This window comes from Carassius gibelio, chromosome A19 (assembly GCF_023724105.1).
Source record: "Carassius gibelio isolate Cgi1373 ecotype wild population from Czech Republic chromosome A19, carGib1.2-hapl.c, whole genome shotgun sequence".
NCBI classification, from domain to species: Eukaryota; Metazoa; Chordata; class Actinopteri; order Cypriniformes; family Cyprinidae; genus Carassius; species Carassius gibelio.
Genome location: NC_068389.1, coordinates 7,507,853 through 7,535,281, shown reverse-complemented (window position 1 = coordinate 7,535,281; position 27,429 = coordinate 7,507,853). Strand labels below are relative to the sequence as shown.

At 36.5% G+C, this 27,429-nt stretch overlaps 1 protein-coding gene across 1 annotated transcript; it reads left to right on the top strand.

Moving 5' to 3' along the window:
* Nucleotides 1-9,382: 9,382 nt before the first annotated feature.
* On the top strand, nt 9,383-27,043 carry LOC127935592 (grainyhead-like protein 2 homolog). The gene is made up of 16 exons (XM_052533600.1): nt 9,383-9,705; nt 11,737-11,923; nt 12,678-12,745; nt 12,824-13,181; nt 13,465-13,529; nt 13,637-13,793; nt 14,701-14,812; nt 19,302-19,396; nt 21,306-21,464; nt 22,625-22,682; nt 22,909-23,048; nt 23,458-23,495; nt 24,035-24,126; nt 25,235-25,320; nt 25,615-25,679; nt 25,770-27,043. Exons 1-16 carry the CDS (start codon nt 9,686-9,688, stop codon nt 25,882-25,884), a joined length of 1,815 nt encoding a protein of 604 aa, XP_052389560.1. The 5' UTR covers nt 9,383-9,685; the 3' UTR covers nt 25,885-27,043.
* Nucleotides 27,044-27,429: the final 386 nt, after the last annotated feature.

Below are 27,429 nucleotides of genomic sequence, written 5' to 3'. Positions count from 1 at the left end.
CACACGTTAACAGCGGCATCTAGGGCCTGGATAATAAATGACACCACAATACAACAACAAAGCCCTTGAATTAAAAATACACACCGAGATAAACAAAATAGATTCATTATTTAAATAGATTCTTCCAATTACATATTCAATTTCATAATTGCAATTCAAGCTGCTTATTCAAGTATTTATACTATTTACATGAAATCAATCATGTGTGGTCCATTCCGCCACACACTGGCATGAATAATTCATTGCACAGTTTATAATAGCAGTAACCCCCCCCCCCCCCCACTCTCTCTATAATTTATTATTGTTAATGAGATATATATAAGTATTAAATACAAATTGACTTGTAAAAGTAAAATTCTAAGATATAGAATGTATACTTTATGAAACGCATCTTGACGTCTCTCAAGAATGAAGTTGCGGTCCAGAACACACAGAGATAAAAGCATGTATGAACCAAGTTTTTCCTTTTGTCATGTTTTATCTCACATGTTCTTTACAGTTCTCAAATGACTGAATTAATAGGATTGGGAATTTGACATTAACACAGTAAAATACAACAAATTAAAATAAATACACTTCATGTACATGTATTTATTTATTTAATTGTAATAACAATTCTGTTGATAGATTCTGAAATTAAAGCACAATAAAGCACAGCAAAAGCTTGTTATTGTGGTTCCAGGAACGGTTTCCTCTGTGAGGATACTTTCACACATGAAGTCTATTTGGGTCTCTACAGTAGGGGGCAGCACTAACCTTCACTAACTCTATTGGCCTCTCATCTCTGTATCAATTAAATAACAGGTTAATCAAGACAAAGCAAAAGCTCATTTAGCTTCATTGGGAATCATTCAATATATTTCAAGATAATATTCTTCTAGTACAGTTATTAAATAAATCTGAATGTTAATGCATAGAATGAATTCAGAGTAATAGTAAAATAAAATAAAAATAAGAATTTCTTTATTCTGTGAAAAGAAAAAGAGATACATTCTGTGTTTTTTCTCATGTAGTGTATAATAAAAGGGGTCTGAAGATTTCAAGCATCAACAAGGACACCATACTTGTGTGCAAATCTTTAGTGGCATGAAGGCGTAGATGATAAAAATTTGTATTTGGGGGTAAACTATTCCTTTATGTTCCCTGCTGTTATAACTCTGTCCACATGCATGAACATGCATTGACATAAAAAGCTACATTTCTTGTATTTATAAAAAAAGGGAAAACAACCTAATGCATGTTAGAACAAATATAACGTGGATAAATGCGAACCTTTTCAGTTAAAGTTCAAAGTGAAAAAAAAATCTATGTTCCGCTGATCTGAAAACAGAAGGAAATTAATAAGCTTCCGTGTTATGGCATGTCTGAATATGCAAAACACCCTCTCTCTCAACTAGCTCAAGACTATGACTGCGAAATGTCAGCAAACATATGTAAATGTCATCTTTTATACCTTTTAGAAGAAACTGTATCATTGTGAGAAGCGTTTCCTGTCAATAGTGTTATGTTTCTTTTCTTTTCACATCATAAGAAAGAATAGAGATCCTGAGCACTGAGTAATTCTCCACGAGGACAGATGTCTGTTATGAGACAATGAGGAAATATTTCTAAATCAGCCTAGCTGTGTTTCAAATGCAAATGCATACAGTATATGCGTTATGATTTTGTCAGTTTTGTATCACACACACCATCTACCATCATTTTGCATGAATGTTGGGTGCAGTTTCGAGCATGCTTGGGTGGAGATGTCCCGCCTGAGGGTTCCTGAAAGGAAATCTCCCAGGTGTCAGACCCTCAATAGCAACATGTGAATTATATCAGTCTGTCCTTTGTCCTGGTCAAAAGACGGATTTTCCACAGACATCCCAGAGAATTTCCATTTTTGGAGACAGTCTTTTTAAAGTAATTCTGGGGATATAAACAGCATTAGTCACTTCACTGAACAACCAGATAACATAAAGTATTTATGTTTTCTGAACAAACAGAATATGCTAGCAAAATCTGCCAGGTGGTTGCTAGGTTGTCGTGTGTGTGTGTGTGTGTGTGTGTGTGTCATATCAGGACACAACTCTGTATAATGACATGGGTATGACACAGGTATTACAAGGAGAGGGTGACTTATAAGGAAATAACCCATGTCCCCATTTTGTAAAACGCTTATAAATCATACAGAATGAGTTTTTTTTGAGAAAGTAGAAATACACAAAGTTTCCTGTGAGGGTTAGGGTTAGGTGTAGGGCCATAGAATATACAGTTTGTACAGTATAAAAACCATTACGCCTATGGGATGAACCCACTTTTCACAAAAACAAACGTGTGTGTGTGTGTGTTTTGGGTGGTTTACCTATAACAGTATTTTTTTTCCTCTTTGTAAAAGAAATATATTCTGAACTCTTAAAGAAAATGTTTTTCATTGAAATCTTTAACATCCATGGAATCTCTTTTTTATTGCAAAAAAGGTTCTTTGTGGTGAATTTTTTTTCTTAAGATTATTAATAAATTAATATTTTAAAAATTACAGTTTTTTAAACTTTAAGAAAAAGTTTTCCTTTGTTCTTCTTGAAACTTGATGAGAGTACCCTCTTTAAAAAAATAAATCTGTAATAAATAATAAATAAAATGTAATAAATCTCCACAATCTGTCAGTGGCTCTTCCACAACAGCAAGTGAACCTGGGTAAACTCACATTCAGGACTTTTACGATCATCACTGATGCCCCTCAGGGATATGTGCTCTGCCCACTGCTCTTCTCTCATTCGAAGAAACAATCATATGTTTTCAATAAATATTTGTACTCCTGTATTATATTGCATTATTTAATTGTTCTGTTTTTCACTTATCTATTTTATCAACTACCAGACAGAAATTAAAAACTGTTTGGTTAACAACATTCTTCAAAATAACTTATTTTCTCTTCAGCAGGCGACAGAAGGTCATACAGGTTTGGAACGACATGAGGATGAGTAAATGATGACAGAAGTTTGAGTGAACTTTTCCTTTAATATTGCATTTTATTGATGTAAAAAAAAAAAAAAAAAATTCATTCCGTGCATGCTTTACATCACTTGAATGTAGGAGTATCATGAGTTGTAATGTATCTTCCCAGCTGATAAGAACTTTGATCAAGTCTCGACAAAGCTGTGGTGAAATTCCAGTGTGTAAATGTGTTTTAATGCACACTAATTGCGTCTCTCAATATGAAAGTCCCTCAGCACATAAAAGCATTCTCAGATGTGGGGGAGGAACCTGAGCTTGATATAAGAGGAAGTTGTTTTGATCCATTCTGTCAGTCACTTCCTCTGTTTTGCACTGACATCCAACCATACTGAAAACAAAATGTGAAAGGACAGCCTCCGCGTTCACCACAATGGCAGAAGTACTGACACATGCACAAGTGACAAAAAATAATTCATTGAACTGCATTTTGTAGTGTACTTAATCTTAAAAGTATATTTAAAAATACTCTACTTGCAGATAATATTAATGAAATAAAACGCCACTTAAGTGACTTAAAGTGAGATACTGTCATGACTGTTTCTTTACAAGTACAAAGTGAACTTTTGTAATAATGTCAAATTAAAAGTCTTACTTTAAAGTGCATTTTAAATAATTTTTTGTTGTGCTTCAATGAAGTGCGCTTATTGTTGACTAACACACTGAACCACATGTAAAGTACTTGATCATGATTTGAACTGTAGTGTGTTATTCATTGTTTAAAGTTAACAATTTGCTATTAAATTCTGAAGATGTACTTAAGTCTTACAGTCAAAAAATACTATAAAATTTAGCTAATTGCATTTAATATAAATTGAAAATATAATACATTTAATTTGATTGCAATAAGCCAGCAGTTATATCAAGTATACTATTTTAAAGAATATGTCATATCCATAATATACTGATTTTAAAAAAATCTGCTCAAATGCATTTATTTTTCATAAGTTCTGTCAAAGCTGGTCCGTCACCTCATTTCGTTCTCCTGAGAGCTTCCTATGAAGTACAATTGAAGCGTGAAATGCACCTGCCGATGCAAATGCATGCGAACAGCGCTTTGTAATACAGGTTCATCATTGTTGACTGCAGAGGCCCAGAGACAGGTTTATGGTGCTGATGCAAAGAGAATCATCCCCTTCACCCAACCTGTTCAGCAGCTTCCCACAGGACAGGTTTGGAGTCGAGACATCCTGGGATGGGAAGAGAAAACACTGCAGTCCCTTTAAGGGCCACTGGAATGCACACGTCCCCTCCGTGCTCCACCACCCCACGAAAAGTCGCCTGAGCGCTGATTGCTCACCTGTGCAGTAGCTGGAGACACAGTTGCTGTCCGAGGCCTCCGCCTACTGCATTCCAGCCCCTACTCCACAGTCCCGCTGCATGCTGGGACGTACCTGCCAAACGGGAAGACGGCGCAGTCGGGCAGGTCCTAACAGGAATCCTGTTCCCATCTCAGAAATCCCTGGTATGCTGCATACCTCCCTGTCTTTCTCATAGCCGGCCCTGCATGTGTTTGCACAGAGGAATGCGATGGACAGAAGAAATCGTGACACCCTGCTCACTTCGTGCCTGAACCTGTCTCACACTGTCAGGTTACAACTTCAGCTGTCAAAGTACTCATGTAGACACCAGCAGCGGCTTGCAATTGTGAAAGAGATAAAAAATATAATTTACCATTTAAAATAATATACGTTAACTGTTTTCAGACATTAATGGCTTGTTAGGACTTAAGTACATCTTAATTTTTTTTTTTAAAGTTAAAGTGTACTGCATGCTGAATGTCCTGGCAAGCATTAATGGTACACAAAAATGAACTTTAATGGCATTTAATGAAGCTTGTATGTCATGGATTTAAATACACCTGTAATGATTAAGTTGCAATTTAGTACATATTATATATTAACTGAATAACACAGTTAAAATAATAATTGAGTACTTTACATGTGTTTTAGTATGTTAGTCAACACACCAAAACAAGTGCACTTTAAAGCATGACGAAAAGAATTGTTTTCAATGAACAAAATTATTTAAAGAATGATTTAAAATGCATTTTATAATAAAACTTAATTCGACACTATTACGTGAACTTGTTAAAAGTGTACTTAAGTGTGTTAAAAACAGTAATGAAAGTGAACTCTCTTTAAGTACACTTAAGTTGCCTTTTATTTCATTTAAGATTAAAAATCTACTTTTTAAGATTTGAAGTACACTACAAGTGCACATTCTTTACAATTAAGCACACTTATTTTTCACAAGTGTGGGCTGTGGACGTTCAGATTTGGTATTAAGTACCAAACTAAATAGTACCCTGTTTTAAACTCGCAGCAGTTTCAATAGCAGGCCTTGAATGGTTACAAAAGTTTGTGTAAGTAGTCTTAAAGGAGCCCTGGCTGCAATAGGTTTTTCTTCTGTGTACATATACAGTATGTGATCCGCCTCTTTTGTTGCGTTCTGGCTCTCTGCACATCCTGTCCTTTTACTGTGGGCAGTCCAGGCATGGTGAGACAGGCTTGTTTGCAATGTTACAGTTTTTCGGCATTAGCCTTAAGCCTTTGGGCAAAGCTTGGAGAATACCGTTTTGAGACCCCACCTGTATTTATTCAGCTACTTCATTTGCACGCAGTAGTGAAAACACCAGGTGCTCACAATGAGAGATTAGAAAAGATGGGCTGTAATCATGAAGACATGCTAAACACTCATATCAAGATCAAAAACATGGTCTAAGTGGATCTACTTTGATGTCTGAGCCGACATTTTAGCGATTTAGCTTAAGCTAATGTTGCTAACAGCCATTTTTTAGTAGTGTTTGCATGCCAAGCATCATTTTTTTATTATTGCTCATACTTAAGGTTAATGATTTATACCACTAAATTAAATTTTGGCACATGACATCTCACACCATTTGCACTACAGACATGAATGATACTTCAAATAATAATAAAAAGCACAATTTAGCAATTAGCTTTCAGCATAGCAAAGCTCTGGCAACGTTTGCATAGGCATGCATTGCTCAAATTTTCTCCATAAATGTGAACTTTAGGCTATACTGTCTGCAGTGTAGTTAATGTTAACTTAAAAACAATAAAGCTATTAACATTTTTAATATTTATTTAAGTATAATTATTTTTTTTATTTCTGTTTTCATTTTAGTAATTTTAAGGTGACCATACATCTTAATTTTCCTGGACATATCCAGGCTGGGTTTCCTAAAGTGTCTTAAAGTGTCCAGGCTTTGTCTTTGTTTTCCTATTCACATTCTCTCTACAGTCTTCTTACATTATATGCAAGTGTTTTTGCATGTTCTCTCTAGAGCCTCCCACACAATGATTGGTCGATTATGTACAATGGCTGCACACTATTGGTCAAATTACTTTTCAGTTATTACTTTCGGCATGTATGAAAGCAATAGCAAAACAAAGGTAAAACCCACACATTTTAGGCAATTTAGAAATCCTGACAAGGAAATTGTAAAAAAAAGAGGATGTATGGTCACTCTAAAATCACTAAAATGAAAACTATCAAATATATAAATATTTAAAAAATAAAACATAATAATAATAAAGACCAAAGCACATAACATAAATAATACAATTTCAATGAAACCGATAATATAAAAATAATTCAAATTCAAAGTATTTAATGAATTCTTTAAGCATAGAAATAATGCTGGAATATAATTTCTGCACTGTAAACATACCGTTATCATATCTCTTTGAAAGAGTCTTGCATTTAAATAACAAAGAAGCTAAACTTTACTTGATTGTCCAAATGTACTGTCAGGAGTCTGAGTGGTCCTTTGTGAGCATCCAGAGAGGATGAGGTCAGGGGTCTTCAGAGAGGGCAGATCGTGGAGATGATATCAGTCTCATTCAGACCCCACTGCTCCGCTACCCTTCCCAATCTGACCCCCTCTCCTTCAAGCAGGGAGCCATTGTCTCTGACCCAGGCTTTTTATTGCTTCTCTTGAATGGCTGAGCTATGCTCCAAACAAAAGCCAGTGTTTGCTTGCCCAAGGTGTCAGTCTTCAAACTCCCTCTCAATGGATGCCCAGTGTTTACACTCCAGTGAACTGAGGTTTACCAGAGCTGCCGCAAATTTGTTTGTTTAGAAGGGGTAATGGCAAACATTACATTCTCTCACAATCGGTTCATTAAGGTGACAATAGCACTGGGTAAACAAATTATCCTGCTACCTGTAGATATCCAGTGTCATGATTAATATATATATGCATGGTGCCAGAAACATTGAGGATGCTATATTGTGCATTTCAATAAAGGGAACTTGTATACTGGCGGCCAAATGTATGGAATAATAACGATTTAATGGTTTTGATCGCTGTTATTCTCACCAAGCATGCATTTATTTAAAAAAGTAGAAAAATTACAGTACATTTGATATAACATTTGGGTGTGACTATATTTTAAAATGTAATTTATTCAAAGCAGAATTGTACATGTTCCTTCAGAAATCATTTTAATATGCTGACCTGCTGCTTAAGAAACATTTCTGATTAGTATCAATGCAATACTGATGCTTATCTTCAAAACAGTACTAATGTTTGAGTAATACAATACCACTCTTCACCTTTGATTGATTTCATTCCGACTGAAACAAAACGTGTCCATGTAAACGCAGCTAATCTCTCTCATCGGTATTGTTGTGTTTTCAAGTTGTGTGAGTAGCTTCTCATTTCCCATGTATTCTCCTCGAGTGATGTCACTGTGTACCTGCATGTTCACACCTGACACTTAAGAACAAAACAAGCTTTTCCAGGGCCAGAAAGTGTGGGAAATATCACCGATGATTTTTTCTCACACAGAATTTAACTTAACTCTTTAAGGAAGTAATATTTGACTTCTGGGCATGTCAGGTCTTGATGATTTGAATTTCGTAAGAATCAAAATAGGATGTGTGTTATTTGTTGGGGCATTATCCGACTGTGCACCTGTGTGAACCACTCTTTCTGATATTAACATGACAATCAAAAGAAAATGCATTTGATCATTTGCGAATTGAAAACCTTTTTGATTCTCATCTTCTCCTGGAGAGTCCATCGTAATTGCACCTAAACTGTATTAATCCAGCCTTTTGTGTTTAAAAGAACAGTTGACACAAATTGACATTGAGACACATGCATCCCTTACGAAAAAGAAGTTTATTCAAGTGTGCTATTAGTATACTTCTTTTAAACTAAGAAATGGGCTTCATGTACTTCTCAGAAATATATTTAAAATGACATTTAAGTATAGTTGACTAATACCTACAAAAAGATTAAATATATTTGAGCTATACTCCTGGAATCTGTGTTGTCATTATTATACAGTAGAGGGCGCTAGTACACATTTTCTGCACAGAATTTCCAAAACAACACAAGTGAAGAAGAAAAAAGAAACACCAGATACTAACACATGTAATCTTACCCGATCATCCAACATGAAACAGCATCAAATCTGTAACGTTATGGAATAAAATGTTTATTTTTTTTAATAAAAATTTAAGTGTTTAAAAAAGAATGCATGAAGCTAAAATAAAATGTTTTAGTTTACAAGCAGATACTCTGTTCTTTCTATGGATGTTTTATATGTTCAGATATTCATGTAACAAAACATATACAAATTAAAACCTAAATAGTGACATAGTAGTATACTTAAAGTATGATGTAAAGTTCACTTAAAGAAAACTTATGAGTATACTTGCAGTTTACAACTACTAGACTAGTAGTTTAGACTATACTTAAAAGTGTACAAAGTATTTAATTAGTAAACTATATCACTATACCTATAAGTTCACTTTTAGTATAATTAAAGTACAAACTAAAAACATAGAGGTAAACTAGTTTGTTACTGTTATACTTAAAGGATACTTAAACGTATACTTGTATATACTAGAAATTGGGTCAATTTAATGCCAAGTAGTATTGAAACAATAAACTTACAAGTATACTACTAGAACACTGATATTTGTATACTTGCTACATGAAGTATACTTAAAAATATAGTTGAACTTTACTTAAGTATACTTAGTAAAATAAAGTTGAAGTATACTACTTTTTCGTAAGGGTTTATATATATTTAAGTCGTCCAATTAATTTTCTTTCACAATACTGAATATACTAAATATTTGGCTATAGCATACCAAACACAAAGGTTTTAGTCTTCACCTAGAAAAAAAAAAACAGATAGCTAACAAATAACTATTTTCTAGAAATCACACAAAGGCTCCATCCTGCCCTTTATTTTTAGGACAAGTCTATGGCTGCAGGTGAGGGAGGGTCTTCTAAAGGCGCCAGCCAATCAGCGAGCGATATTTTCTCACCCCGGCCAATCAGAGCGACGCCTCGCCCCTACTTGAACGCAAATACTTAACACAGAAAAAAATCCATCAAAGTTTACCTATAGGTCTCTACGCAAACAATAAAAACATGAAAAGTAGACTTAACACGTTACACAGGTTTCAATCTATATTTATTTATTCCTAAATCACTCGTTGAAAGCTTCGGGAAGGACTGTCCGGGCGAGCTCAGGTGTTTCCTACCTGCTCCTTCAGCCCTGGAGAAATAACCCGAGAGAGGAAAGTGGATTTACCTGTAGCCCGGGTTCTGGCATCTCTCACTCGCGCTCAGGCTTCTGTTACCTGCACCGACTTGAAAGTCCAGTTTCACGAGGAGGAATTAACGCGGAGGAAGAGGAATATGTCACAGGAGACAGACAGGTAAGAGTCAGGACTGCGACACAATCCTCCGTGACCTCAACACAAGTCCCGGAGCCACACCGTGTGCCATTCTGCATGTGTGCTTTCAGAAAAGTTAAATATTCTCTCTGAACTCTTAAAACATTATTTTATAGTCGTATTAGTTTCGTTATCTGCGTATAATTCTATACAGGTTTTGTTTGGTTTATTGTTTTTATTAATAAATACCAACGCATGAAGAAAGTTTTTTTTCTCGGTCAAAACGCCATTTTTCACGAAGGAAACACCTTGGATTTAATCTACCTGAAATTCATTCTCATGTAATTTTTCCTACATGACTTTTTATTTTTTATATTTTTTTTTTACTAAAAATAAATATTTTCAACATGTAGTTACCCCTCTTTATTATTATTATTATTATTATTTTACTGTGTTATTTCGTTATTGTTTTTTTCTTTAGCAGGCTATGGATCGTTGACGATCATGCAGAACGTTGTTTTAGTTTTAACGCACCTTTTGTGTCTTATGTGAAGTTTCTTGATTTTGGTCGGTTGTTTTGATTGTTTTATTCACCGCAGTATTCAGATCTGTTGTGTCCTTCATCGTAACAGCCGGTTTATTTCTGTTCGTGGTGATTAAACACATTTTCGTTTATACAATATAGGAAAAGTAAATGGAGTGAATTGGCGTATCCTCAGGGTTGTTGGTCACGATACGGATCTTGCACGGCAAAGATAACTAATCTCTGCGTTTCAAAGAATTATATAGAAATTAATTCATGCGCTATTCCTATTAAACCTGGTGAAGACAGTGAAATTAGGACACCTTGTGATAATTTAAACATAATGTGGGTTTCAGATAATTTAGCTCCTCACACTGATAGTTAAACACCCAGACTTTACAGACAGGAAAAATATTAAATACAAGAAGTATAGTTACCTTAATATATCAGAAACTATTTAGCGCCTTTGTAACCTCATCCTCAGGAGATGCACTTAATTTTACACTGCAGTCCAAGTGATATTATTTCAGAGCTAAGGAAACTATTCACTGTAATGTCATCCCATATGATGATTTATTTTATTATTATTAATTTGTTTTGTATGCACACAATGATGAAGATGACCCGCTTTACTTGTATTCTACCCATTTTACACTTGTAAGAGCCCACTGAAGTACATATAGCAGACTATATTTATAGAACAACATTTTAAGTAATTAATTCCTTACCCACTACTAGGGTAAAGAAATCGTGACAGTTTTTTTCTTTATAACTGAACAATAACAGACAAATTAGAATCCACAAAAACAGAATCCAAGTCAAAAGAGATACATCTGAGTTTCATTATTTAATTATGTGTTGTATATACATGTTTTTAATAAAAAAATGTCATAAAAACAATAAATTATGAATCTGCTCATTTATAAAATAATAATAATTTAACTTTTAAGATTGGTTAACAAACATATGCCCATAAATCCTTGTAAACAAATAGACATTAGACAAGAAACATCTTATATGAAAAAAAAAAAAAAAACACTCAGAAACTGATCAGATGAGAAGTCAGGATGAATAAAAAACAAACAAACAAAACAGCATAACCGGTCAATGTTTAGTGACATCATTTTAATAATTTTATTGTAGAATTGTATTGTATATTTCTTTTTAGGCGTGGCCCAAAAAACATTTTGAGACCACTGTATGTTGCTGAATGTCTATGATTCTGAAGAATAAAATCAGCATGATATGTATTTAATATAATATGATATTAAATAGGGAGACCAGCAGTGGTGCTTCCTCATGTCATTGTAGCTGTAGCTGTGTGTCAGGCTGTAAAATGCAGAAGGACTTCTGGCGATGTCTGCTGTCAGTGTTTGGTTGGTCATCAATACACTATACATCACACTCACAAAAGGTGCAGTGTGCAGGTTTGTTTTCATCAGTATGCAAAACAGAGCTTTTACATGAAGCTTTATCAGCTGGATCATTTATGCCTGTGTTTCTGTTTGCAAGTGTGCTGATGTAGTGTTGTGTGCATGTGTGTGTCCCAGTAAGAGGCTAGTTGTAGTGGTGCCCAATGAGCCGTCCTTCCACCCACGCCGGGCCTACACCAGTGAGGACGAGGCCTGGAGGTCTTACCTGGAGAATCCTCTTACTGCGGCCACCAAGGCCATGATGAGCATCAATGGAGACGAAGACAGTGCTGCCGCCCTGGGGCTCCTCTATGAGTACTACAAGGTCAGGGCCATCAGCCGAGTCTCATTTTCACGTCATCATTCATTCACCCTCATGGTGTTTGAAACCTTTCTTTCTTCAGTGGAACACAAAAAGAGAAATTCAGCAGAATGTTCAAGCTGCTCTTTTTTCCATACAATGCAAGCGGTTGGTAACTGGGCCTAAAGTATGACGCTCCGAAAATATCTTTTCACAATTAACAGATTTTTGGTGACTTTAAGGAATTCGAATGAATCAATTTTGAAAATATGATAAATATAGGTGCAAAAACTTATAGACTTATGCATTATAGCATAAACCCATGCACTGTATTTCAGTTCATACAACAGCTTTGTTCATCCTTATAAAGATTCATTTTTGATTAAGATGCAAGTTTTTGATAATAATAGTTTTCAGTGCATTTATGTCCCAGTGAAATTATTATTTTTGGTATTTTGGGTCAAATTAATGTGGGAATATAGAGTATTAACACTTATACTTATAACAATTTCTTTACTAATGAACAAAGACATAAATATGTCATTACCAGTGCAACTTTATAGCTTGAGTCTCATAAGCCAAAACACACCATCACAGTAAGGATATAATGAAATGATGCTGCTTTGCTGATCTGAAACGGAAGTTACCCAGCGGAAGACTATCAGGAAGTTTTCAATTGATCTGTGTGGAGTGATAAATCTCTGTTCAAGTAATTATAGTGAAACAGTGTCTAGGATATTATCAGCGCTGCTGTTTATTGACGTTTTATCCACTGCAGGTGCCCAAAGACAAGAGAGTTTTGCCCATCAGCAAAGTGGTTGGAATTTCAGAGGAACCAGAAAAGAGGTCAGCGAAATGTTTGGAGTTGAATAAATAGAAAAATAAAAAGAAATTGACTTATTTCAGCTTTTCATACTCTCTCAGAAACACTCCAGAGGGAAACAGCGGTCCGATGGAGCCGGAGACCGTGGATAATCACGTCCAGGTCCTGAAATCAGTGCCTGTTAATCTGTCGCTCACCACGGATCACCAGGAGAGTAAACGGGAGCAGTACGGCGTGTCTGCGGGAGAGAGCGGGAACGCTGCGCTGGTGAAGGCTGAGGTGTACGCTCCTGTGTTCATGGCTTCGGGCGTTCACTACAGGACAGAAGGAGAGGAACCGATGCGGGTCATCTGTGAGCAGAGCCACTCGTTCGACACCTCGACTGTATGTCACAGTGGATACGGGAAAGATGAGCATCGCAGCAGTCCAGATAGCACCTATGAGGAAGACAGCAATGAAGTAAGAGCAGACTCATATTTGAAGAGTTTAGATGCAAATTTATATTTATGTTAATGCATGTCACTTTAATACCATAGAAAAGGACCTATACATTGCCTTTAAAGTAAAATAACTGAACCTAAACATTGGAGCCTGTTAAAAACGCTTACTTTAGAAGAAAGTTTCAGATGGCACATAGAGGCTTTTGCATCTGAAATCTTCATTTGGTGTTTCTGAAACATTTGCTGTAAAACATGGATTTAATACCGCAGATTAATGGCTGATTGCTTCTTTTCTTTTTTAGATGCAGAAGTACCGCCCATCATCTCTTGGAGCTGAAGACTTCATATTTGAACAGTCAGAAATGTTGTAAGTGTTGTTTGTTGCAACCAAGTGAGTTAAATGGAAATTATGTACATCATTGGGTAATATTATGACGAATCAGCTCTCACATCTGAAAACATGACGTTCAATAGAGACACCTTCCAGTACACACTCGAGGCCAGCAGGTCGTTGCGGCAGAAGCAGGGTGAAGGGCCTATGACCTACCTGAACAAAGGCCAGTTCTATGCTATTACACTGAATGAGACGAGTGCCAACAAACGCCTCCGACATCCCATCAGCAAAGTGAGGGTGAGTGTGTAGGCCTGCCTCCATCTATCAAACCAGATAACTGAAGAACTTGGGTCACACTTTATTTTAGGGTCCAATTCTCACTATTAAATAACCATTAACTATGACTTTTGCCTCAATTAACCCCTTATTTGCTGCTTATTAATAGTTTATAAGGTAGTTGTTAAGTTTAAGGTATTGGGTAGGATTATGGATGTCATGCATTATATGTACTTTATTAGCACTAATAAACAGTCAATATGTTAATAATAGACATGCTACTAAGAAAGTAGTTATTAGTGTGAATTGGACCCTATACTAAAATGTTACCTAATTAATTTCTGTTTAACATTTTAATTGATTGACAGCTCTAAATTAAATAGTTGAAAAAATGAAAAATGAAAAAAAAAAACATTCAGTTGATCAAAAAGGACAGAAAATATTTATTTCTAATACATGCTGTTCTTTTGAATTTCCTATTCGTTAAAGAAAACTGAAAACAAAAATGATAACCTCTTCCAAAATTATTATAATTATTTTTAGAAAACACAACTATTTTCACCTGTAATAACTGAAGACTGGAGTAATGGCTGCAGGAAATTTCATCATATGAATTACCTTTTAATATATACAGTATTAAAAGAGAAAATGTGTTTACAAAATAATTTATAGTTGTAACAATATTTCACAATTACTGTATATTAGATCAAATATATGTAGCTATGGCGAGAACATAAGACTACTTTCATTAAAAAATCTTAGCAATCCCAAACTTTTACACTGTAATGTGTGTCTATTTTATGCATTCTTATAATGGTAATAGTTTAAGAAAATGCTTGTCCACTCTTGATTGTTTGCAATGGGCATTAAGCCACGAGTGGATCGTGATTACCTCTGTTAATCTCTTTTATCTCATTTCCTCTATCAGAGTGTCATCATGGTTGTATTCAGTGAAGATAAGAACCGCGATGAGCAGCTCAAGTACTGGAAGTATTGGCACTCTCGCCAGCACACGGCAAAGCAGAGGGTTCTGGACATCGGTGAGGCTTCCTCTCCATTACTGAGATCAGTGTTTAAGCTTGATCTTGGATTAGGCATTTCCAATTTACCCCAGTTTATTTGGCCTAGGGTGTCTAATCCTTCATAGGAATCACTAGAAAATAATAGGGAGATGTGCTAGAGCAGGATTGGAAATGAAATCTGCAGAAAGGTAGCCCTCCAGAAAGGGATGGCTATCTGTGATTTAACAGATCCTCTATACTATTGGTACTCAACCCTGGTCCTGGATAGTCCCCAACAGCACAAATGCTATCTGATTTTCTAAAACACACATTTCAGGTCTCAAAGAGTCTGTGTGGATTATTAGGGTTAATTGGGTAATATTTCAGGTCCAGGGTTGGGAACCACTACTGTATATAATTATATGAACGCAGACATGCATGCTTTGGCTATTGCGCTGCAAGAGCACAATCTAATTTGATATAATGTGTAGTGTTATTTTGGTATACAGCATACTCAATGGGGCAATAGATTTACCCTAAAATGTCTGTGCCATTAAACCAAGTGTGTCCATTCTCGCTCCTAGCAGGCCGTTTCTTAAAGACCTTGATTGGCTATTTTGGGTGTGTTTAATTGGAGATAAACTCTGCAGGACACCGGCCCTCAAGGTGAAGGTTTGGACACCCTTGAATTAAACAGAACGGGTTACTAGCTATAAGTATATCAGCAGCATGATTCCCTTCAAACTGTCGCTTCACTATGGAAGTTGTTGATGTGAAAGAGTAAATATTTATGAACGCAGCGATGCGTGAGATTGAGTTTGCATAGCTAAAAGCATTTGTGTTCTTGTATTTACGTAGATTATGTATAATTTTATTTTCAGAAAATCATTAACTAAATTACTACTCAACACTCTTTGGTCTGAAAGTACTTCTTGCTTTCAAAACAGTTCATTGTGCATCCACCACTAGTTTGAAGACTGATGGTGCCTTACATCCCAGAAGCCCTCAGGGCTCTCAGGAGATTTGGTTCCTCTTGGTTTCCCCCTGCTCAGCTAATGGGTACTAGGTTGCTAAATGGTAATACACACAAATTATATAAAAACTTTGACTAGAGAGTCTGTCCTGAGATTGTTTAACAGATCGATACAGATCTCTTTACACTCTTGACAACTGGACAAATTTATTTCCTCACTGAATCTGTGATATTAATTAGTTATGAATCAGTTTATAGCTATTTATTGGGTGGTTTCTTATACAAAGCTGCACACTTTATTACAGGGATAGTCCCGTTGGAGCAACCCAGGGTTAAGTAAGCAATGCAATGGTGTTAGGAGATCGCAATAATTCTCCAGCTCCATGAGTCACACCACCTGGGATTTGAACTTGTGACCCTCAGATCACTAGCCCAACTTCTGATTCGAGTTGAATGAGAAAAAAGAAGCAAACATTCAGGCTGAAAATTGCTGGAGTCCACCTGGAGTGGGGCAGCTATGAGTCTAAACAATTCATGTCTTATTCTCGGCCTTGTCACACCTTGAGAGAACAGTCATCCTGAGCCTGTTGCTTCTTGTCCTCCCCTCATCTCCAGTAATCAGACACTCTGCTATGCCCTTTGTCAAGATTTGGCCCCAAGACTTTCACATCCTGGGAGCACCCTGAGGGAATATCTGAGCAGTGATGACAACTTTCTTTGTCTTAAACCCTGCTCTCATAGATGGGGAAAAAATAGAGGAATGTTTTGTTGATGCAAGACGAGCTTTCTACTACAGGATGCAAAGAAAGTGTTGGTAAATTGGTGAAGTGGACAGACATTTGGGCACATGGTATAGAGCAGTATGCTGAAGCCATGTAAGGGAGACAGTGACTGAAACCTGACACCTGCACAGTTGGGATTTGAATAGCAGTTAAGGCGGGATTGTTCCTCAGGCTTGGGGCTAGAGCTGGGATTTGAATGGGGCTATTTAATGGGGGGAGCTCACTCACGGGCATCATTGGGCATGCTAAGTAAATGACCCAAAGGAGATCCTTGGGAAGGATTTCACAATTCCTAATCCCAGAGTTACCCCAAAGTAAGACAGGTGTTGGGTTTACTTAACATAGAAATGAACGCCCCTCTAATGACAGCTTATTAAATTACAAAGAAGTTTGGAAACCGAAGAAAGAAAGTCTAATTAACATAGGAAATAACCACTAATGCTATCACTCATACTTGGGGTTAAGGATTTGAACAGATATTGTTATGAGAGTCACAACAATCTTCCAGACGTTGAACATGCAGTTCATACATGCTATGACTTGAGCACACCTTTTCTATGATCAGCATGTGTGTTACTGGTGGCCCGACCAACTAATGATACCTTAAATCATGCAGTTAGTTGTGCAAATGGGTGCTCTTTGATTTCTAAGTATACTAATACTTTAGCAGGGCTGGGCTGCCCCTCTAATAGTCGGCTAAAGGTTAGTTGAGGAGAAGAGGTGTAGTTGACTAAAATTGTATTAGTTGGTTAATCGGTTAGTTGTTAGTGCATTCCTGCATGACATGGAGGTGCCGGGATGATCACTGATGACACTGGAAGCAAATTAAAATATGCCATTATTTTGCTGATGCAGATAAGAGTAATTAACATAATTTGAAACTGTGAAACGTTTTACCTTTCTCTCAATATTAACAATGCATGCTTTTGTAAAATAAAGAAAACAAATAGGATGCGCTTTCTGCCGTCTCAGTCTCCTTGAAGTATGAAACTTGTTGCAAAAACTCAGCGAAAGTTATTGTGTGTGCTCCTTGCCTCACAGACGTGAGAAATATATCTACAGAAGGCTTGAAATGCCTACTTTTTAGGGGTTGCACAAACTAATCGACTAGTCGGCTTCAATACTCTGCCATGATGCTTTAAGCGTGATGTCGACTAGTCTCCGGTCCTATAGAGGGCGCAACAGGACAATAAATATTTGAAAGACTTCCACATTTACGCTCCATTTCCTAACAGTTAAAATGACAAATAAATGCTCTGAAAGCTCCACATGCATGTGTGATTTCACATTACACAACTGGACGCTTAAAATTGAATGGGAGAATGCACATCCTAAACGGCTTATTGTACAGTCAGTTAAATTAATCGCTGTTCACATCTGATGCGGTCCTGCACTGTAATGCACACACATCGGCTACAGACAGCAGATCACGCATGCACAGAATCATTCAGCGCAGAAATTTACTGTCAACACTTTATTGTGATTTTTCAATGAAATAGCTTAAAAAAACTGAAAAGTTCTATAATTTATTTCTTAATAACTAAACCCCACAGCTTCACTAGTAGAGAGACGCTACCATGTAGAATGAATTCAAACACAATCGCTCTCACTAATGTGTTCATATAAATGTAATCTCTACTGTGCTATTTTATCTATGTCTGATTTAGAACGAGCAGAAATCTGTGAGAAATAAAACGACCCAAAGGCAAAATAACTGATAAGAATGAGCTGTTATAGGTGCAATAGCCATGTACGCAGCACTGTTTCATGTGCCATAGCTGTGCACAAGGGGTTTGTCACAGCTCCAGTCTTGAGATTTGTTCATTAATGACATCATCAGCGACTAGTCGACTTCGACTCGACTTTCACCACATAAAAGTCGACTTAAAAAAAATCTGAAATCTTTCAACCCCTAATAGTTTTAAAGGAACCAATTCAATTAGTCTCTCATTATGTAATGAGGTAAGTCAGCAGCATCAACTTCATCTTTACAGCTGACACTGATTTAGAAAACACTAGTTTATTAATATTAAATATTTAAAATATATCCTTGCTATTTTTTCCGACACATTGGCATTACTTTTGTGGGTGCTCTGCTGCAAAGGTTTATACCGTAAATGCGCTTGAACGCTGATCTTAAAGGCCCCCTAATTATATTTTTAAATAATTTCATTAATAATCATGCATTTAGTCGACTAATGGCTTAAATTAACAACTATTAATTGACTAAAAAAATCTTTAGCTGGGGCAGCACTGACTTTTAGCTTGGTGGACATCAACAGACATCTAGAAGTGAAGAATGTAAAGTTAACTGCCGTAGCTAAGCTAGCATAGACAGGCTGACTCCAGCAATTCAAACTGTTATGAGATCACCTTGACGTAAATCTATAAAGTAATGACATTTAGGCAGAATCACAGACATGTTTAAAGTGTGAGTGGTCATAAATGGCCAATCAAGCGGCTACTAAAAAAGCAAATGTTTGTTTACATAAACCGATAAGAGTTATCTAGCCTGGAAGGGTGGTGTTTTATATACACTCAGCTTATCAGTCTTAAAACCACTTGCTTTATAATTCCCTAAAATTATTCATATACCATATAAATTGTACATGCGTCTACCCCTGCAAGTAACAGTCTGTAGGTGAAGTGCATGCTGGTGCTGATGGTGCATAGCTGTAAACCTAGTATCCAAAACACAATCAAATTTTGTTTTTTTTTCTTTTCTTTTTTCTTCAGCAAGTATGAGAACTGACTTTTCCTGTTCTCTCTACAGCTGACTACAAAGAGAGCTTCAACACAATTGGCAATATTGAAGAAATCGCTTACAATGCAGTGTCCTTCACCTGGGACGTGAATGAGGAGGCCAAGGTAAGTCGACTAGCACCAAGTTCGGATGTGACACTGCAAATTTATAAAATGAGTGCATCCTCCACTGTGTGTTTTGGGTTTATGGACATTATTCTTGCATTAATGGCCATCATGGATGTTGAAGTGGGATTTGTAGGTCTCAAACCCAACTAAAGTTTCAGTTTCACACTCTTGACGACATCATTGCATCTCGGTTTTTTCTTTCATTCAGCCGTACTACCACCATTATGTGTGATACACAAAATGTTATTGAGACACAGGGTGGAGTGTTACGACATCTGATATGTGTATTTTACATGCTGCAGTTTCTGTCCTGTTGTTGAACACGCCCCAAGAGCCATGAATAGTGTGATGTTTGATTCACAATACCCTGTTGCATCTCCTCCAGTTCCGTCTATTAATTTAAACCTATATTTTCTCCTCCATGGGGTCTCGGGTTTCACATGTACACACTACTGAGAGTAGGAAATGGACCAGGTCTGTGTACATGGCAAAACACACACACACACACACCCGAGTCCAGCTCACAGGTAGAGTCCTGCCCTCCTATTGTGGCTCTTCTGTTGCAATAGGGCTCAGTTCAAACACTCGCCTTTGGAGTATATTCTACTAAAGCTCTCTACGCAAACATTTGCTTTTTATCAGGCCAACTCACATTGGTAAACCTATTAATGTGCACTATGTGATGTCTCAATGCAGCCGCCCTTGGAAAGATATTTAAGTGGGTATGACTTTTTTTTGTTTTTGAGTCCGAGCTCATGTAAAAGCATGCAGCGGGGTGTGAAATGCGCTCGGTTTGATCTGATAAGCATCTCATACTCTGACCTTACATACTCTCAGCCTTTTATTGCGAGTCCCTTCAAAGCTGCTCTCATCAGGCTGGAGTGGAGGAAGCCATAAACTGAGTCTCCATGAGCCATTGATCTGTGAGGTGGAAATGACATCCTGGTTGAAGGGCTCAGTTTATTTACGAGTGCTAATATTGTGAAATATTATTACAATTTAAAATAAAAGTTTGCTATTTGAATATATGTTAAAAAAGGTAATTATTGAGCATCATTTATAAAGCATCATTACTCCAGTCTTCAGTGTCACATGATCTTTCAGAAATCATTCTGATAGGCTGCTCAAATAATATTTATTATTATTATCAATGTTGAAATCAGTTGTGCTGCTTCATATTTTAATGGCATTTTTTAAAAAAGTATTCTTTGATGAATAAAACATTCTAAAAAGATAGTATTATTTGACACAGATATCTTTTGTTATAATGCAAGTCATGCATTGCTACCTTTTCTGGTAGAAAAATATCTTGTGAGTGCATTGAATTCACATAAAGTGCTCCGATTCAGTTTTGCCACGCTTCACCTAACGACGGTCTCGTTCTTGTCCTCTGGCATTGGTAAAGGTTGATTATATGAAGCTGTTAATAACTAACCACACAAATATTAATAACTGCTTTGGAACTGAACATAAACCAATGCAAAGACGACAATGGAGACCATATTTCAATCTTAAATAATATAAAACTATTTCCTTCACTTGGGACATTTCGTGCTCTGTGCAGATGAAACTGCGTTGTTGTTAGTGTGCCGTCTGAGCGTGGCTTTCTGTGGCAGTCCGTGGCACAGACGGACGTGTCCAGGCAGGCACCTGTTTTGCGTGTGTAGGTGGATGCTGGGTGAACAACAAGGTGCACTTTCAACGGTCAGCAGCGTATACTGTAGGTCAAACCGGAAGAAGCTGTTAAAAAATATGAATATGGCAGTTCGTATGCAACCGTCTGTTACATGTGCATCCAGATACCTACATTATATATCAGAACAATCTCTCCACAGACACCTTTAACATGCTTACTTAACATGAATCCTCACGTGGAGCTGTTTTTGTCTTGTTCTCTGATTGGTAGATCTTCATCACGGTGAACTGTCTGAGCACAGACTTCTCCTCTCAGAAGGGGGTGAAGGGTCTTCCTCTGATGATCCAGATCGACACCTACAGCTACAACAACCGCAGCAACAAACCCCTGCACAGAGCCTACTGTCAGATCAAGGTCTTCTGTGATAAGGTGAAGCTTGACCTTTAACCTTTGAGCCTATGCGTATAGTATTCCAACATATGGATGTACCCGTGGAAGCAATATGGAGATATAAAAGGAATAGTTGAAAAGATTCACTCAGAAATAAAAGTTTGCTGTTCATTTACTCACCCTCAGGTCAATATGACTAGTGACTGTTTTCTTCAGTGGAGCAGTAAAGACAAATTTTAGCTCAAACCGTGGTCCTTGGTGATTTATAAAATGCAAGTGGCTCCTGATGATATATTCATGTATTATGAAGCAAAACAATTGGTATGTGCAAGAAAAAGAGCGTTATTTACAACATTACTATCTGTAATCTATAGCCTCAGACAAACTGTCTGGAGCGTGTTCACGAGTCTAGAGCGCTTTACTTTTTTACTTTTCTACAGAATCAAAAAAAAAAAAAAAGACCTTCATGGCCTGAGGGTGATTAAATTTAAAACAGATTTTCACATTTGAGTGAACTATCCCTTTAAAACACCAGTAATAGAGAGCTGCAGTGATGATTTTTATTTAAATGTTAACTTGTAAGTTTCCCTTGACACAAACCCAATAGGATTATTTTATGAATGATATAAAACTGTGTGAAGAGTTCACAACATGTATCAACAATATGCACAGTCATCTGAACATGCAAAAAAAAGCAAAAGATGAAGAAAAATTAGAAGGAAAAAAAGGACATGATGGTAAGATATTAATTTCAATTTCGATTATAGTATACAAGTGAAGGTCATTTCAAACTGAGGTTGTTCTTCTCACTTTCTTATTTACAGAGGATGAAATACTATTAAGATACATTTGAAATTATTAAAAAAAGACAAGAAAAATTGGTTTGTTTTCTGTGTTAAACAGACTTTAAAATCCCATTCACTTTAGCATTATTTAACCTCCAGCGATACAATTCTCGTTTCTGGATCTACAAAAATACATCATGCCTGCAGCATATGCATGATCACTTATATTAATAAGCTTTTATCTACAGCTTAAGTGGATTTAGATGTCTTTATACTGTGTTCCTGTTTTACAAACTCAGGAACTGTAGTGCCACCTTGTGGTTGTTAATTATTGTTACCTTCCACAGTCCTCACAGACACGCTAGTGTTTCTAATTTCTCTTCTCTCTGTTTTTCCTGTCTGTGTTTGTCTTAGGGAGCGGAGAGGAAGATCAGAGATGAGGAGAGGAAACAGAACCGCAAGAAAACTAAAGGTCTGAAGCATCCGAAGTATCTCCAATTCATAAAAATAAAGCTTTCCTGACATATTTCTCATTGAAGTTGTCATTTTTGGCGTAATCTAGAGGCTTCTCAGCCATGAGCCATGATGTGATGCTCGCTAGTCCATGGCACATTTGATTGGACAGAAACCCGTGTGTACCTTTAATAAAATCAATAAGAGTTATTCCTACATGCTTACAAATGACATCATCTCATCAGGAAAGGATGCGGGCGTCGGGGCGGTTTCTGGGCCGAAAAAATGTGACGCCACCTTCTTTAAAACGATGACGGATCTGGATGCCCAGCCGGTTCTCTTCATCCCGGATGTGCACTTTGGAAACTTACAGAGGGCAGGCCAGGTATGAGTCAGTCTGAAAACACTCTTTTGTGTTGAAAGGCCATAAGTGTGCTCACATAGTCTGCCCTCAGTGTTTGCTTCCTCAAATCTCAAAAAGGCTGTAGAGGCTTATTAAAGAGCTGTCATGAAGACCTCAGAGGTCCATTGTGTGTCTAACAAGACTGAAACTTATTAAAGAGTGACTGACCTTTCAGACCTGACATGAAAGGTCACACTCGCCTTCCTCGTGAAGCGTGTGTGTGTGTGTGTATCCTGGATACTTGGGTGACTTATGTTTATTAGGAGTGATATCTGCTGAACTGGTCATCACAGTGTCTATGTTCAGGCTTGTTCTGAATGTTACAGAGATGTCTGGTTATGAATGTTAACAGGAAGTAAGACCACAAACTTATCAACACGTCTCTTTGCAGGTGTTTGCATTTAACACAGAGGAAATTGAACGTGAAGGGTGAGTTTTAGCTTTTACTCTGTGTATATATATATAAATGAGCATCACTTCACCTCATAATTAACTACTAGCACTGATGCAATAGTAGATTACAGGGATCCTCAAGAATATTTATTAATAAAAGTGACTTTATAAAAAAAATTTATTGTTGTAGTGGTTTACATCCACTACATGAATCATATATAATATGTTTAGTGTTTGGTTTAGTGCTATCATGATGACGACTTTTTCCTGGTAATTAATTATCATTCACATGATGATACAATTTAATATTTTTTTACAGTAAAAGTCTTATGCACATGCATCGCATACAAATCTAGCATTGCATGCAAATAATATTCTACACATTAAAATATTTTAAAAGCACTTAAGGTCTTAAAACGGTTACATAGCACACTTCTGCTCTCGAGAAGGAAATATTTGCAAAAGAAAAATATTTCCTTTGTAATCCATCCTTGTTGTGTAAATAATATACCCTGAAAGTACACAGTGATGGCTGCTTTGTCAAATGATGATGATGCTCTTTGTGTTTGTGTTAGGAGTGTGCTGGTGAAGAGGATGTTCAGGCAGTCAGAGGAGGACTTCTGTCCAGCGCCCCATAAACAGCTCAGAGAGGAGACACAGAAGAGAGGTCAGAGCGGCTGAAGAGCGGGATTCCCATCTGATCTCACTCTTTTACCTGCTGCCGATTTCATATCAGTCTGTGTGATGAGAATTGTACAAAACATGATTATTATAAAAAAATTTTTTTAGAAAACAGTAAGGTCCACCGATTAACATAACGTACAAATGAGATTTTATGGATTCATATGAATTAGCCACTAATTTGCAAAGGTAAAATAGTTGAGATTATTGTGGTATTTCTTTATTTATTGCACAGGATTGAAAAGAATAAGAACAGCCACACAGGCCATAAACAGTAAAACAAGGACATTTTATACCAAAAAGGCTTCTGTAGGATTTTATTGTTGGAAAGTCATTAAAAATCTATTTGGTGCTGTTTGCAACAAGAAAACGATACAAAAACATAAAAAATACATTGGTTAACTCTATTTTAAATAAAAACAGTTTGAAAGAGACAACTTGAAAATTCTCAGTTTCTTCTGGATCTGCGATTTATATTTATGCGTTTGACTAAAATGTAATTTTTGTTTTATTCTGTAAACTACTGATGACATTTTCCAAATTTTATGTATTTATTTTTATTTTCTTTGCCTAAAATTACAATTAGTCAAAAGAACATAAAAGAAGCCGTGTTTTCAGTCCTGTTTATAGTCATCTTTAGACATCACAATACCAGTGTTTTAACTTCAGAAGAGTTAAGAAATCAATATTTGGTGGAATAACCCTGATTTTCAATCACAACAAATGAAAACATCATTATTTTGAGAAAATTTGAATTTTTGTGCAAATAAAAAAATAAATACAATTAAAGCTCCAATATTTTTATTAGAAATTTAAAAGGAATGTAATCAGACCTTTTACAGAATAAAACGAATCTGAAGATTTTTCTCAAACCCATACCTAGTCAGTCCAGTAAATCTAGTGAAACTCTTGATTTTGTCCATAGCTGTATGTAGCGTTATTGCATGATTTCCATGTGCAGCTGATTAGATTCTACAGTCTTCATGGAATGTGAATAGAATGTGGAATTAAATGAAGACAAACTGTGACATGACTGAGTCGAGTTACTCCATCAGAGATTGCTCTGACAGTAAGCAGACCTGATGTGTTTACAGTGCTCCTGTACGTGAGGAAGGAGTCAGACGAGGTGTTTGATGCTCTGATGCTGCGCTCGCCCACTCTCAGAGGACTCATGGACGCTGTGAGTATCTGCCGCTCTACTCGAAATCATGGAGGTGTTGCACCCACTTCAAAATTGGAATTCAGTGCATATATTAAATGTTTTTTTATTTTTACAAAACTAAGTGTATGATCTTAAATTGACCAATTTCAGTTGAATAAATCCAGTGGATAATAATAAAATAAAATAAATCCATCTCAATCATGAACAAATTTGTAGAGGTTTTTAGATTTTTTGTAAACGATCAAAATCAAATCATTGTCAATTTTCTGCTCTGATACGTGATTTAATTGAAGAACTCTTTCACATCAACAGATTTCAGAGAAGTACGGTGTTCCCATCGATAGAATGGCCAAGATTTACAAGAAGAGCAAGAAAGGGTACGTGATTTCATGAAAAAAAGCACAAGCACAAGATTGAGATGACGGCTAATAAGCCTGTTGTGATTTTGTTTGTTCTCTCCGTCGCAGGATCCTGGTGAACATGGACGACAATATCATCGAGCACTACTCTAACGAGGACACATTTATCCTGAGCATCGAGAGCTACGCAGATGCTTACAAAATCACATTAACGGAAATATGAACGCTAGCACAGGCGCTTCTAACATTCAGTGTGGTTAAGCTAAAAGACTTGTTCCTCGGACTCCAGCCTGGTCAGATTCAACATCAACGGTCCAGAACTTCAACTGGCATCAACTAAAGCTGACATACCTCATTTTAAGAGACCTCCAGTATGATTTTTAATGGTCAATAGGCGTTTCAGCGCATCACGTGTCCATGATTTCACTGTTCTGCTGTGGATGGAAAGACTGTTGCTTTCATTGGCTTTACTTTACGGACAAAAACTACAGGCTAATACACATTTCACTTGAATTTGGAGACACCAACTGTTTCTTCCAAAGGATTTCTCTGGAGTGGAGTGAAATACATGATCTCTTTATCATATCAAAATACTGTGCATACAGTATATTCAACAAGCGTCCACTGGAATTATAATGCTAAGATACGTTTGCTTTCAGCAAAAATATGAATTTGGGACTTTTCTGTGGAGTTTGAGAGTCTGCATAGCTATTGATCTGTGAAAAGTGTCCAATACTGTCAATGTTTTTGAGTGTGTGTGTGTGTATTATGTTGCCATTAATATTATTGTTCATGTTAGCTTGGTAGATATGATTTAGCCTCTTACTGTCTGAATATTCTCAGACTTTTTTTCTGATGCAAAAAGAAAGCTATTTTTATGAGACTGTGCCATTTCAAGTTTTTGTATGCTAAATAGTGCAAAGCATCAAATAATGTATAAAGACTGTTATGTTTAACTGTACAGTACTGATAATCAGAAAAGTGTAGTTTAGACACATTTCAGTTGCATGTTTTACATGTTGCACTCACGGTTTAATGTGAAATTAATTTGATAAAGGTTCCATTGGTTTCAAATGCAAAAAGATTTCCTGACCTTTCGGAGGTCTGAGCATATATCTTCCCATAAACAGCTAAGGTTTTTCAATTTTGCATCAATATATGAGTGTCTCTCAGTTTTTGTCATTATGTTTGAAAGAAATATGCAGTCATAGTTCATTTCTCGTGTCTGTGTATAGTGTATCAGGATAACATTAACGCTGTAGTGCAGATTCAGTTGAAAAGCGCTGTTTTAAACTGTTGTAATGTTTGAAAACCATTGTCTTCCAAAAGAAATAATGCAACATTTTTACGGGCACTTCGGGATAATAATTTGTATGTAAATAAATGCATTTTAAAAAAAAAAAAAAAATCAAATGTTGATTGTTTTTTTCACACTACAATAAAAGGAATAATTTACCCAAAATGTGTTGAAGAAGGATTCTCTGCAGTGAATGGGTGCCGTCAGAATGAGAGTCCAAACAGCTGATAAAAACATCACAATATCTTTTTTTTTTTTTTTAAATGTAAGTCCATAATAACACTTTCTCCAGTGATAAAGTGCATCCCGTTGTCCTCTCACATCAAAATCCTTTGTTTATTTCTTGGAAACGCAGCTTTTCACTTTACAGGACATTAACTGATGCACTGCTGCGGTGTGGATTATTGTGATGTCTTCCTCAGCTGTTTGGACTCTCATTCTGACGGCACCCATCCATCGGTGACCAAGTGA